Raw genomic sequence first — 15,196 nt, 5'->3', positions numbered from 1 at the left:
TGCTCCCTGGTTGTGCAGAGCAGAAAACAGTCACACTCTAGTGCCCCATGTTGAGTGGCAGCAACAACCACAACCACAAACACAGCTAGTCAAGCTGAATATCTGACAGGCAGTAAGTCTCTGCTCTTCCCTTTCATTTGCTTAATACTCTTCTAAATTTATTGCTCTGTTTCTAACCCCCACTTTATCTGTACTTAAATCAATTAGACGATAAAGTTGGAAAGTTTGATGATGTTCCTTATTCCCTTGGCCCACTTAAAATGGAAGAACTATGCTAGAACCAGTGCAGAAAGTGTCATTCCGACTTAAAACCCCAGTGAAACATGTAGCGTGTGTTTAATACAGCTGACTGTTCAGCCCTTTCTAATGAAGTGCGAAGGTCTCAAGAGCACCACTAAAGAGAAAAGACCTGAAACCTCCTGCTGCACTGTGCATCACTTGATTAAACAACGGAGGGCTCATAGAATAAAGAATTTCTTGTAATTAACACTGTAAAAACATACCTAAACTCATACATTCACAGCAATTTCCATCAACACCAAAGGTTCAAGGTTTGGCTGCTTTTCCTGTAACTACAGCATGTTTCTCAATTCACAGTCATTCACAAGTAATCATATATTTTATGTAACTTTTGACCGTTGAGCGGTTAAAAAATAAAACTGCATGTCTTGTACTGTAGACGAACATTGATTTGGTCTGTGCTTCGGCACTGCTCCTCTACGTGGATGAATGTGGTTTGAGGTACTTATAGATGTACATGGAAGAAGCATCAGTTCCCATGAATCGAAGATGGCAGCTTCCAGGTTGCTTTATTTCAGAAGCTGTATGTGCCAGCTAAGCAACTGCCATTAAAATAAATAGGAACGGCTAAATGAATAATGCAACAATTGTTTTTTTTGGTACTAAGGAATTTTAAGAGAAACAAAGTTGATACTTGAATATAACTGAGAACGCATCCTGATTTATGACAGAGCAACCTCTGAACAATACAATTTTCCTCTGGTTATTTTGTTATGATTCTTTGATGATTTTATATATCATCAACATAAATTGCAAGCAACAATTTTAAAATAATGACATTTTATTTCCTAAATAGTTGAGTATATGTTTGGTAGTGGGTGTCTATTTAGGGAAATACAGGAGCTTTTGCTCTAAATGGTCATTTTCTACTCACATTTCTCTCTAAATGTTGATGTAATAGACTCAGACAGTGCTTCATCTACATCAGATGAAAAGTCATAAATATGCTGATGTGCCTCTCTCATTTTGCAGAGAGCAGAAGACTGACAGATGATAGGAGCTGGGGTGATGCTCTCTGCTCTTTTGGCATATGCTATCATGAAAGCCCACTGCTAGACATCTTAAGGTCAATCTCAATGTTGAGAAGCAGCTTGATTTGAGCTTATTCAAGAATATGTAAATTAGAAAAGAGCTGGTATCCCTTCCTCTCTCCAGCGTAACTGTAGAGAGTAACAGCTCATTAAGATGCCTTTTACTTCTCAAAGGTGACACTGATGAGGCAGTATATTTCATTCATATGCAGATGACACAAGAAACGGTTTGGTTTAAGTCAAATTCAGTTGCTATCAATGAGCAATAAATATGACTGTATGGCCACAGTCTGAAATGAGATTCTGGAATCTGAGCTTCATTAAGAGCATGTGATCCCTCATGTAAAAATAAGCATTTGAGGATGGAATTTGACAAAAAAAAGTACTTTCTGCTGTCCCAGTGATGACACAACCAAAAGTAAAGAGACTTTTTAAAGATGTCTACATGACCAAAAGTACATCTACACACACATATAAAATAAACACAATAATATATAGCTATATAATATATTTAAAATGCAGACATATATATCTCTGGCATCTCATTTAGAAACACATGCCAAATTCTTAAAAATGCCACTAGCACTCTTTGTATTAATGCTGTTTTTATGTGGTTTTAAAAAAACTTACCATGTTGGTGTATATAACCATCAAGTTAAAATAATATATTTCTTTAAATCTTGAGTACATATAAGTGTACACACCATAATCATTTTTCAATCATAATCAATTTTCAAAAAAATACAATATATATATATATATATATATATATATATATATATATATATATATATATATATATATATATAGTTGCACCATATGACATGAACAAACCTTGAGTTGCCATAAAATTATCAAATTATCTGACAATGTAAGAGATTTCATGCAATCATGTATTCAAGTCATTGAATGATTACGATATTACACTATTTTTTTGATTACATTATTATTTATATTTGTTTTTATATTAATAGAAAACAAAGCATTTTAGTAAGAAATTAATGCATGGTGCAAAACAACGCTCTGGATTTGAGATTCCATAATCTACCATCTCGTCAGAAAGCACAACACAGTCTGTTCACAAAGCACGCGTGTAATCTTATTACAGCTTGACACTGTAGTGCTACAGCATGCTTAGTTTGGTTTATGACGCAAACATAATCGTTACACACATTGTGAGACTACCGATCAGTGGCTGGTTAGAGCTTAACTCTATATTCTGTCATTTTATTAAACTACTATTGGTACTTTGTCAGTGTGGAGGACAACTGTAAGGGTCCATTTTTTATAATTTGCACTGTACATTTATATAACAAGATATTAACAATAGAGTGAATACATAACATTAATCCTTATTTGTTGCTGATGAGGTTTCCATTTGGCATAGAAATGTACTCAGTGTTCTACTAAAGTTTAACTGCCATTTTAAGAAAAAATACTGAAGTTTAAGAGTAATTTGTGAACACAGGTGTTAGTGCAGCAGAATGGAGAGGATATAAAGAGAGAAAGGCAAGATCAAGGCCAGAGAGACTTAGAGAGCCGTCATCATGCATAATATGTCTCAGACAGCTGGGACTATTGTGACAGTTAGAACCTGTAGTGCACTAAAGCTTTGACTCAGCCCAAACACAAAGACATCTAAATAGACATATGCCTACAGAGCATTTCAGCCTGAAAAAAAGATTATCCATTCACATCATTTCACTGTCCTTTAGGTTTTATGGGTTATATACGATGCAAAAAAAAAGGCATTCAATTGAAAGCATTCAAGTCTAATACAAATGACATACCATTTTGACAGAACACAGACAAAAACACATGGCTAATTTTTTTAAATCATGGCCCCTTTTGACTACTTGTAGTACTTTGACTACTTGTCTACTTTGTGAAAAAATGTTAATTGTCCTCTAAAAAGCTTGGTGTGACAGTAATGACAGGAGAATTGGAAAAAGTGATAATCCCAAATTAATTGATGTGATAATGATCTAAGAAGTCAGAAGGAGAATCACACCACAAGGCAGTAATGATGTATAACAGGTTATTTATAAGGTTATTAATAAAACAGTAGTTTTGTTTTATATTATCAATTTTTAAAAGCTAGAAACTTGTATTATTCTAAATCAGAACGGTGCATCATTTTCATTCAACAGACTGATGATGGAAGTTTTACTATAACAGCATGCCAATAAAAACTAAAAAATACAATCCATAAACCAAGTGCTACACTAGTGAAAAAATTCCATTCATAACGTAAAAATTATGTGTTCTGTTCCCATGTCAGACTCTGTTCCCTTGTTTTACTTATTGTCCCCATGTGCCTTCCTTGCCCTTATTTGGTCCTTCCGGTTCCTGTCACCATTTAGTTCTAATAAACTAACTCACAAAAACAGTCTGAGGGCAGTTAAATGATGTGAAGTGTTGGAAGACCGCAGTCTCTTCATCACAACTGAAAATATGGTTTTGAAAGTACAAAGAAACAATTAACTATTTTTGACACTTTTTATAATGTATTATAGTGCAGGTAAATTTAAAGGGATCATATGACATTGCTAAAAATAACATTATTTTGTGTATTTGGTGTAATACAATGTGTTTATGCAGTTTTAAGGTTCAGACTCTGTTCCCACATAATGTACATTATTGTTGCTCCTCTATGCCCCGCCTCTCTGAAACGCATCGATTTTTACAAAGCTCATCACTCTGAAAAGCGAGGTGTACACTGATTGGCCAGTTATCCAGCACGTTGTGGTTGGACAAATGCCTCAAGCGTGTGACGGAAATGTTATGCCCCTTAACATACTGTGATGCTGTGTGTCACAGCGCAACAACAACCCAAAACCAATAAAACCCATTACAGAAACAAGGCATTTGTTGCATCCAGTGGAAACATAATTACTGATTATGATGACTTATACTGTCCTTTTTACGCGTTGCATTTGTACTGCGTAAACATAAAACCATGAATCACATTTGTGATCTGAGAAACGACAAACAACAAGCGCTACTCTACACTGCTCAAAACTTGTGTTTTAATCATCACTGGCATATCCTTTACATATGAAAACGTACTTACAGGCTGTGAGTCAGCAGTGCCAGACTTTCCTTGCAAAGTTGGAACTGCCCCACTTTATAGAAACAGACACCGGCATTGTAGGCTACTGGTTCAGAAAACAGTCCTTGTCCTCCGTAAAATGCGCTGCAACACATCTGTATATTTGGGTTGAACTGTTCTGGGACAGTGTTGTAAATACAACTTAACCACTGATTTCTAGTTGTGTCCTCTTTTGGAAGACCAAACAAAGTAGTTTGCTTTCACAATGAAACACACAGCGTCTCCACGACATAGCAGCGGTGGCGGCGACAGTGAGAATAAAAGTTACGCCTTCTTTCTTTGCATGAACATTTGGCCGGCGTTATTCAAATCTTCCCAAATCTTGACGTAGACGTGGGGGCGTGTTAGAATGAGCCGTTTTAAGTAGGAGTGGTTGACTCTTAACTTTTATAAAGAATATCTCTTTGGATCTCTTTAGTCTTTGCAACTTAACAGATCTTCTTTATGCACCAAGAGCTTGTAACACTCCAAAGAGAAAGGAAAAATTTAAATCGCATGATTCCCTTTAAATGTCTGGCAGGACATGGATGAATTAGAACATTTCTGGCTAATTAACCTGGCATATTCTTGAATATTAGGAAAAAGCAATTAAAAATACACAGAAAATAATAAAACTATCACAAACTATCATTTAAAACTACAATTATTGTTATTCTTTTCTTTTCACATCATTTTCCTGCACTCATACTGTTTTATGTGTTTGGCCTGTTTTTTTTTTTTCTTTCTCCATTTTTGTCACAGATGGAGTTTGGATTCCTTGGCGCGGTTGACTTTGGCTTCCTTAGTTGGGGACACTTAATTTTTGGCAATATTGTCAACTTGATTCCATAGACACAATTTGAAGAGAACAGAACTGAGCTGGACGATGATATCACTGAATCAATGATGAACTGACTGAAAAATTACTTTTGTCCTCTTTTTTAGAGTTGCTACAGCAGAATTTAATTTTCGCATTATTAACACACTATTTTCCTATTAAACACTGTAAAGCTGCTTTGACACAATCTGTACTGTTTAAAGCGCTATATAAATAAAGGTGACTTACTTGTCTTTTCTTTTCTTTAAAGTCGTGATGAGAGATAAGAAGCAACATATCTAACACAGGCTCATTGAAAATACGTTACTGTGGATAAATTTCTGCAGAACCTTGCAGACAGAACACTACGGTAGATTTGCAGCACTTTTTAGATGACACAGCCACAAAAGGCGCTTGTTGGGGTTTTACTGCCACTAATCTATTACTAGTCTAGTCTATTTCACCTGGAAACTGCAGTGAAATGTATGTATGTAGTTTTGTCAACTAGATGCAACCTCAACTGCCATATGCACAAGAACACGGGAACCAGACAAGTCCTCTGCACCTGTTGCAGCCTGGAATTAAACCACATCATGCTGGTTTCCTCTGGCCAGAGACTGAGCCTGGTTTCTCCCAAGGTTTTTTCTCCATTTGTGTCACGACAGAGTTTTGCTTCCTTGCCACTGTCACCTTTGGCTTGTTTAGTTGGGGACGTTCGAATGATTGCACAGACACTATTGAAGAGAGCTTTCAAACTGTAATATTGGCATCACTGAATCATCAATGAACTGACTTTAGCTGGAAAAATGACTCTTTGTTGTTGTCTTTTTACATTATTGACAAACTATTTTCCTGTTTGACTCTTGTGAAGCTGCTTTGACACAACCAGTATTGTATAAAGCGCTATACAAATAAAGGTGACTCGACTTGATTGACTAGTTTTGCAGAAATGCAGACAGAGTAAAAAAAAAAAGTAGATTGGGGGCTTAGTTCTATCCATTAGTTGCTGATTGGATTTTAAGATGTCGGTGTTACACTCAAAATTAATGTGAGCTGCAGTCTATTTTAGAATGGTGGGGTTTACAGCAAACATTGGTTGTTTTCACAGGAAGGTTGAGTTGTAACATTGTGATGAAACATTACATAAACATGAACGAATTGTGAATTTTCATGATGACTTTAAAATCATCTTGGGGGACAAAACACATCTCACATGAGGTGGATTGTTTCAAAAAGCATGCTTTCCACCCTCACATTATTCAACAATTCAACAACAGTCTATAAGAACCTGCAGTGTGCTTTCACTGAAAATCTGGATTCCCATTTAGCAAGAGTTTCGCTACACAGTATCATATACAGTGTGATAATGAACTGACCATATATGTATATTCATCTCTGCTCCTGCTGATTCAGATGAGTTTGGAGGTGAATATAGAATGAAATAATCAAATTTGCAAATGTGTTTGTGATTCAATAACCCACATAATCATGGTGAACATTTAGAATCAATTTGGAAGAATTGTCTTCACAAATGAAAGACTGAACTCAGCCCATTATGTTTTTCTAAAGATGACTCTTTGATGCTGCACAATAAGGGGAGGGACACTTTGGAGTTGTCTGAGTGACAGAATGACAAGGACGTCAAGCGGCCCGGCAGCTGCCTACCTGATACGTGTTGTCAAAGCTGTCGTTACATGAAGCGTGTGATCAGGGAGGTCTTCCCACTGCAAGAGAACAAAAGATGAAGAGAAACATTAAAATATAAGCCATTTGAAAGCACGACGGAGACTGAGGAAGCCAGTGATGCCTGCCTGGGCTTACTGGATTGATTTGCAAGCTGTGGGTTGCCAACTGCGCTAATTGAAACCTCTGCCAAGAGATCTAATCATTCAATAGTGAGGACTAAACCAGAAGGTCGTCAGTGACGTTATGGCACCATTGAAAATTATTGCATTAGGACTACAGACTTTAAAATAAAGGTTGTTCCACAAGGTGGTTCTTGCAGTGATGCCATAGACAGAACAATTTCTGGTTGCCAAATAAACCTTTCAGTGAACAGTTTTTAAAATAATATATATGTTTTTCATAGTGTGAAGAGAAAACCTTTTTCACTATAAAGAACCGTTTGTGTGGTAAAAGGTTTTTCATTGATGTAAAAGGTTTTTTTACATAGAAACACAGGGTGCCAATAGAGAACCTAAAAACAATCTCTAAGCAGTCTTAGATTTAAAAGATTAAAAAGGATTTCTTTTATGGTAAGAATAGACTCATATGTCATCATCTGTCATATGAAATTGGCACATCTCTTCCAGAGCAGCACATAACAGTGTTTTATTTTCGGGGGGGGGGGACATCTGTATTTCATGAATGGTAATATTCCCAAGCTTTTTGAAGCTCCTTCATGCAAGCAATAAAAAAGGCATTAAAAGGTAGATTATTTAGATTTTTACTTTCTTTTGAGGCAGGTTTATTAAATAAGAAAACAGAAAACAGTTGAAATAATCCCAGTAATGGCATCACAGAACCTAAGCTCAGATATGAGACTGCAATAAAAACATCAGTACAACTTCATCTGCCCTGCTGACCTGAGATTCCCCTAAGACACAAAAGAAAAAAACACAAGAAAACCTACCTGTGTAGATGAATGGATGAATTTACCCACACCCACACACAGAAAATAACTCTTAGCTACAGATTAAATAAAGGAGAGAGCAGGATCTCTCATGGCTGAGAAGATTTTGCAGCGAGTTGACTGGAGGACTGCAGGTCACAAGTCATTTAAATGCTAATTTTCCCTAAGACAAACCGATTCTGTCTCAGTTTAAAAACAACCAGGAGGATCAAAATTAATGGGACTTCATAAGGCTTTAACATCTATGCTTTTGAGTAAATACTGAAATTATGGTTTGGGCTATGCCCATCAAACCGAACTGTGATCACTGAGTGCAGACGAAAACTGCTGGATTGAAGACATTTGTACTCATTGGTTGGAGTGCTAGCGGAGAGATTAGCCAGTCGTCCCTGGTCTATAGCCAATGCTGAGAGGCAGATCGCTAACCATACAGGGAACCCATCAGCCTCCTACTGCATCAAGACCGGTGGGAATCAATACATCCAACGGCTTTTTTGATCAATTGAAAATTGAATCCTAATTGTTGTAAGAGAAGTTTCATTTATTACTGACCCCAAACTTTTTAACAGTAGTGTAGTTTGAATCCTACACAGAGATTTAAGAAAAAACAGATCATCATGCCACTTGAACAGCAAGCAATCTTTTCCTTCTATATTCTGTCTCTTTGATGCTATCCACCAAACGGATTGCTCAAACTCTTGTTTCCTAATGGATGGAGTTCTGGGCGTCTAATTTAGTCCTGTTTTAAATATTTTAACATTATGTAATTTAGTTTGAGCAGAGGGCATCCAACATTTTTTCAGTTAATCACCACTTTTTCCAGACAGCAGAGCAGCGCTGGACATAGGGCTTAGTGCTTAGACTTTACCGTGATAGATTGGATTTGGTGCTTTGACTCCACTAAGAGTGCCCATTAGAAGGCACAATCAGATAATGGATACAGGCTCAGGAAATGGGTAAGGAAGAGACTAAAGTAACTCAAAGCATGTCGAACAATGTAAGGGTACGCTGGCGGTTTAATGGGAGAAAGCTGCAGATAGATTAAACTAGAAACAGAATTTTGCCTGTATCTTTTAACCCATATACGTATACCAAAAGGTACATTTTAAAAAAGTGTCAGTGCTGCACAGAGAAGGCAGGGCTATTTAATGGTAGGAAAAAACCGACTCCCAAACATTGACAAACGTGCCACAACAGGTCAATGTTTTTACTGAACTGTATCTTATTTCCTGGCACATAACAGAGGAAATAACACTTCAATAGCTTTTTTTTTTAGCTAGCCAACACCACATTTGGATACACTTGTATCAAAATTGACTTTCTTAAAATTAAACACCCCATGAGAAGAATATCCAAATCTTATTAAGCGAACTATCTCCACTGATAAAACTGATGCCCGCAACGACGGCGGGAGGCTTCAGGTACAGAGATTCCCCATCTTTGATCATCTCGTTAATGCACACGTCGCGGCGCTGCCTGATAAATGTTAGCAGACCCCCGCCAAGAACTCCACGAATTGAATTTAAAACGCTTTATCTCATCACTATTATACCATTCATGGACCAATCCCTCACTCATGTATGCTGATAAATCCTCAGTACTCAAAATGTTGTGAAACCGCATTTCGAGAGAGAAACAGGCTGAACTATGTAAAATGCCCAGAACATTGCTATTCCCATAGACACTTCAGACAATATCAATTATGAAAGCTTATGCTTATCAGTCTGGCTAAGTTTGAACTTTAATTTTAGACATTTTTTTAACGCTATCAGGCAGGAATTATTTAACTGTAATTAGTGCGGTCTGAGAATTAGCATACTTATTTGAGCAGCAGCGGGGCAGCATGGTTAAAGAGGGAGGACCCCTGCCGTGAATTGGGCACACAATCTGTTGTTCGGTCGTGGTTGGTTCAGTTGTCACTTACTCATGAACTCACAGGTAGGGAAAAATAAAAAACGCGGTGTTATAGTTTTTTGTTTTTCCCACCAACAGCCACGATTAAAATTAAAGATTAATATATTATTCTTATTTTTAATTAATTCGCGGGCTGTCTTGTTTTAGTTTTGTCCACGCAGATTTCGGCTGTTCTATCATGATGATGCACATTAATCGGGATTAAAAAACAAATACTCATTAGTTACAAAATACACAGATAATGGCAACTAGGATAGCCCTGTAAAAGCCAGCACTTTTTGATTTCTTGGGGGGGGGCGTAATTATGGAGCTGTGTGCACGCTAGTGTATTTATGGAATGAGTAAAATGCAGTTATGGGAAATGTAGTTCATGTGTTCAGCTGCGTGCTCATAAAGTACGATAAGCACTACTATTGTAAACGCCAGGAACATAAAGTGCATGCTTAAAGATGAGTACTAGACAAAAACATGCTGCCACTTCAGGCACCATAGAATACACACTGAACATGGCAGACTTCATATTTCATTTGTACATGATGCAGATGCAAATTTGATTAATTGCAACAGCCCTACTTTTGATCTATTTGCCAAACTCCATGACACAGTCCACCATACACAGGGGAATTCCTATTTTTATGATTGCATTTCACGATTCCGTCCATGTTTTTCAGCATTACAGAAATCATAGGGTCCTAATATCATTTTTCAACACACTCTTTTTACATCATCATCAACACTACAGTAATGTCATGAAATCAGACTACATGGAGACCACGGACATAAAGCAGTGCAGCAGAAAAGCAAAATAAACCGCAAAATATGTGTGCTGATGTTTGTATAATGGCACCTGCACATCTCTCCTTAAACACATCTCTGTCCGTCAGCTACATGCTGTTCTTATCATCTCAGGAAAGCTCATGTTTTGCTGCAAATTCTCTGAAAGCATTACACTCAGCAATGGCTGAAGCGGCATAGAAACACATTAGCCAGAGAGGCTGTTCAGTCTGTAGTTAACCAGCTCAGGAAATATCAAGGCCTTTAATAGAGAATGGAGGAGAATACAGAGTGATCTAGATACGGCAACACATACAGTAGGTCTCTTTCTATGTGCTCATGGGCTCTTACTGACAACCCACAAACTTTGACTATGGTTGGGAAACAATGGCTGCAGCCATTGGTAGACCGCCATAGCCGGCCCTATACCATAAACACCAAGCGTGTTCATAGGAGTTAAAAAGTCTAATCCGCATAGGAGTCCACTGCAAACCTAGATTAACTTGGTTCGTCTGCAAAGAACACCAAAAGAAGAATGGCACGCGGTATGGTACTAAGATGGGGGCAGATGTTCAGTGTTTGATGGTAGAACTGAGGAAATCCCACTGAAGATGTAAGTCTGAACCCCTCGTCCCAATTCATTTGATTACGCTGTAATGTGGACATGATTGAGCTTTGTTAAACCAGGATGCTGTAGGTGTATATAGCTAATAATACACTCAGCCCTGGAAGGGCAAGAGTGTGCGTGTATGGGTAAGCCTGTTCAAAAGTTGGCTTGGGTAACACAAATTGAGCTATCAGCCAAATTAAATGGCAGCAACTGAAGGCATTTATAGCCTTCAGGATTTGGTGAAGATCACTTGCGGAAAGTTCAATTCGGAGCATCAGAATGGGGAAGAATGGGATGTAAGTGACTTTGAACGTGGAATGGTTTGCTGGTGCCAGACGGGCTGGGCCCTGAGTATTTTTCAAAACCTGCTGATCTACTGGGAATTTCACGCCACAACCATCTCTAGTTATTATCAGAGAATGGTCAGACAAAACAGAAAATATCCAGTGAGCCGGAACAATTGTCGTGGATGAAAATGCCTTTGTTGGGATATTCAGAGAGCAGAAGAGAATGCGGCTGGCTGTGAGAAGTATATGATATCAAATGCAAGGGCAGTATTACTCAAATAAACACTCTAATTACAACCACGGATATGGCAGAATACCAATCGTGTGAAATGTCCAAACACGCTCGAACACTTGACAAGCCGATGGCTGCAGGATAGCGGCAAGAGACCCCACCAGGTGATGCTCCTGTCAGCTAATAACAGAAATGGAGCTACAATTCGCGCACTAGGCTCACACAAAATTGAACAATAAAAAGATTGGAAAACCCGTTGCCTGGTCTTGTGATGAGTCTCGACTCTGCTGCGCCGGGTAGATACAGAGGGCGTGTTAAGAAGAGTGCAGCCCAGGTTGGTGTACAAGAACATGAAAAAGATGGTCCATCCAGCTTGTTCAGCGCCCGTTTCAGGCTGCTGGTGGTGGTGTAATGGTGTGTGGGATATTTTCTTGGCACCTGTTGAGCCCCTTAGTATCGCACCTTTGCCACACGCCATATCCCTGAGTAGTGTCTGCTTGACCATCGTCCATCCCTTTTATTACTACAGTGGTACCCATCTCTGATGCTACTTCTAGCAGGATGATGCAGCACACATGTCACAAAGGCTCCAATCATCACTCAAATGGTTCTCTGAACATTACTGTGTTTTTCACTTTACTCAAATGGCCTCCACAGTCACCAGTATCTCAACCCCCAAGAAGGCGCTTTGGGTATTGGTGGAATGGAGATTTGCTCAGGAATGTGCAGTGGGGCCGACAAATCTACAACAACTGCTTGTATGCTCTCATGTCATATGACCAAATCCTCTTAGAATGTTTTCTCACCACCTTTGTGAATCTAGACCACAAGAAGTAAGCGTTCTGAAGCAAAAGGGGTCCCCAACCTGGTACAAGCAAGGTGTACGCTTAATAGAATTGGTCAGTGAGTGTATCCTGTATATATGTTTATTTTGAAGAAAAAAAAAAACGGTCAGAATAACAGAAGTGTTGTGCTTCTCATCTACCAAAGGGTTAAGGAGGTCATGTTAACCAGACAAATTCCAAATCCGGGCCTTATGGTTGCCGCGTAACAGTCCTGAAGAGTGAGAGCACCATCAGTGCTGTGAGGCCTGCCAGGAAGGAATTCTGTGCGTCAGCTCCTACTTAATTTCTCAATTCCTGCATGTTTGTTTATAATGAATGTCTGGCCACACATGACTGTGCAGCAGATTTGTCTATACTTTGCATGTCCTCAAATGAATTCAAATGGGAAACTATTACCATGTAATGCTTAATGTAAAGATAAGAAGGAGTTATGATTTATAGGTAAGGACTAAAAAAGTATATTATAGAAACAGGGATGGTTGTAACAACCTGCTTTCTGTAACTTCTGAGGCAACTCAGTGTTTTTTTTCTTCTGTTTATCAAAAATTGTTGATACAATTTTCTGCTACAAAGTAGAGAATTCTGCTCGAGTTGGGTTTAACCAAAATATTATAACACAACATGATATAAATATATAGAGATAGAGCACGCATAGATTTGCTTTGCTGAAATTAAGATACAATACCAACAGTTTAAATACCACTGTAAATGTACTCAATGCTCATATAATAACCATTCTCAGTATCACTGTGCAAAAACTAATACTAGACTGACTAAAGGAAATGAAATGTTCTCAAACTTACCGACAAGTAAACAGTAATAAAATAAAGGACCAATGAAACAAATTATAGCTATAGCACAAAATAAAGACAATTAAATAGTTAAATTTGTATATTTATTGTAATCGAATCTAATTAATTTTTTTTTTATTCTTGGGAATTATGTTTTTATTAAAACAAAAAAAAAAACCCCCCCGCATCCTAAAATCCAGTCCACGACTTTGTTCCTCATTGTAGGTAAACTATCACTTTATAATAAAAAAAAGAAATCCAAAAAGAATAACATCTATATATATATCTATATATATATAGATATAGACTATCTATATATAGATATCTATATTATATTTAAAGTTATATTACATATTATATTATTTTTAGTTAATTTTCAGAACTTAGGTCATCGGAGTCTAGTATATATAGTATATATATATAGTATATATATATATCTATATTATAAACTAGACTCCGATGACATAAGTTCTGCATTTCAAGTTCATTAGTCTAAAAGAAAAACAACGCTAATTCATCACCCCAAAGTGGACACCTGTTTTTCTCCTTTTTTTTTTTTTTTTGCTTCAAACACCTTATTCTCTTTTTTCTGTATATCGAGCCTATTTGTATTGAAATAGACTTACACCATATCCCTAACTTAGAAAGGTGGTCCAACAATAATAAATTGTGATTTCCTCCCGTTTCATCCAAAGCTATAGTTCTAAAAAATGGTTAGAATTGCTTTTTGGGTTAAGCTCACCACGTGTTACAAAAATCCCCCCAGTAGTCTCCTTTACTTTCTTTGTGTTGTGTGGAGAGTACATATGTGGTGCCATTTCCCAGATTCCTGCTCGAACAGTGGCACACATGTGGTTTTTAAATGAAGGCCTTCCGACCGAAATCCATGTCCCTCACTAAAACCATCTAAACCATTAAGCTCTCCCCATGCTCCCTATTCAGCCGCAGCTTCCACACCACCTTTAGCGGGCAAAAACTGTTTCATCGGGACCATTTTGGACCAACTCACTATTTTTTTTCGTTCAGGGCCTGAGGACCTATCGATTGCCCTTAAACTATAATTGACGTGGGAGAGTTGGACTGGGTCTCCCTCCGACACTGAGAATAAAGAAAGGCACCTTGAAAACCTAAGCTTCTCCCCCTTGGGGATCCCAGCCCCTACGGGACGCTCCGTAGAAGCCCAATATCCACTGGCTGAATCTAGCCCTGTCTATACAAAACCTTAGTTGAAAGAAGCTGTCGATACATCCGCATCAAAAGCCACTCGCAATCTAAATGCTTGCTAACAGGTTCATTACATTTGCATATGCAAATGTCTCTCCCGTTGAACTCCTTTAATTAGGCATGGGTTGTACCACGATGATGCTAGCAATTGTTTATATTATTTTATGGTATTCACAGTACAGCATAATGGTGGACGATTCGAATCCCCTTACTGTTTAAAACGTCACCTAAAGACGGGTGGATCGACTTCTAATTTGCTTATGTTACAAGTAAAACTAGGTAGTGCCAGTCGTTCCTTAAAGAGTCCTATCTAGGGGTTCCTTTCTTTTTTTTGGGAGTATTGAAAATGGCAAAAGCTTTCTCTGCTGTGGTGCGATGGGGTCATTAGTTTAACCAGAAAATAAAAATATGTAGGCTTTCAATAATTCTGGTTAGCTGAAATGTCCTTTGTATGCAAAAAAAACAACAACAAACAAAAACGCACTTTATGGCATTATAAGAAGCTTTGGCTGAGCACTCATCTGATCCAAACACCCCTGGGAGGTCATAGCTACAAGATACAGTGCTGTCAATGATAATCTTAATAGCATAGGCTGTGCCGAAGTCACACAATCGAGCAAGAACAGGTTTCCCTTTAAACAGGGAGTG

The 15,196-nt window shown here is 37.9% G+C and overlaps 2 protein-coding genes across 2 annotated transcripts in view; both read right to left on the bottom strand.

Annotated features, from left to right (window-relative positions):
* The window catches only part of LOC109053309 (ras-related protein Rab-6B-like), a gene marked incomplete at its 5' end in the record, with an annotated part of 30,900 nt that extends 23,957 nt beyond the window's left edge, over positions 1-6,943 (bottom strand). The window contains one exon of the mRNA XM_042757450.1: positions 6,905-6,943. Coding sequence (XP_042613384.1) covers positions 6,905-6,943 — 39 coding nt within the window. The remainder of the gene's footprint in view (positions 1-6,904) is intronic.
* The window catches only part of LOC109112082 (ras-related protein Rab-6A-like), a 358,885-nt gene that overhangs the window by 317,843 nt on the left and 25,846 nt on the right, over positions 1-15,196 (bottom strand). The gene's annotated exons all lie outside the window — the stretch shown is intronic.

This window comes from Cyprinus carpio, chromosome A6 (genome assembly GCF_018340385.1).
Source record: "Cyprinus carpio isolate SPL01 chromosome A6, ASM1834038v1, whole genome shotgun sequence".
Lineage (NCBI taxonomy): Eukaryota > Metazoa > Chordata > Actinopteri > Cypriniformes > Cyprinidae > Cyprinus > Cyprinus carpio.
The sequence above is the reverse complement of the archived record's forward strand: the minus strand, read 5'-3'. Positions and strand labels throughout refer to the sequence as shown.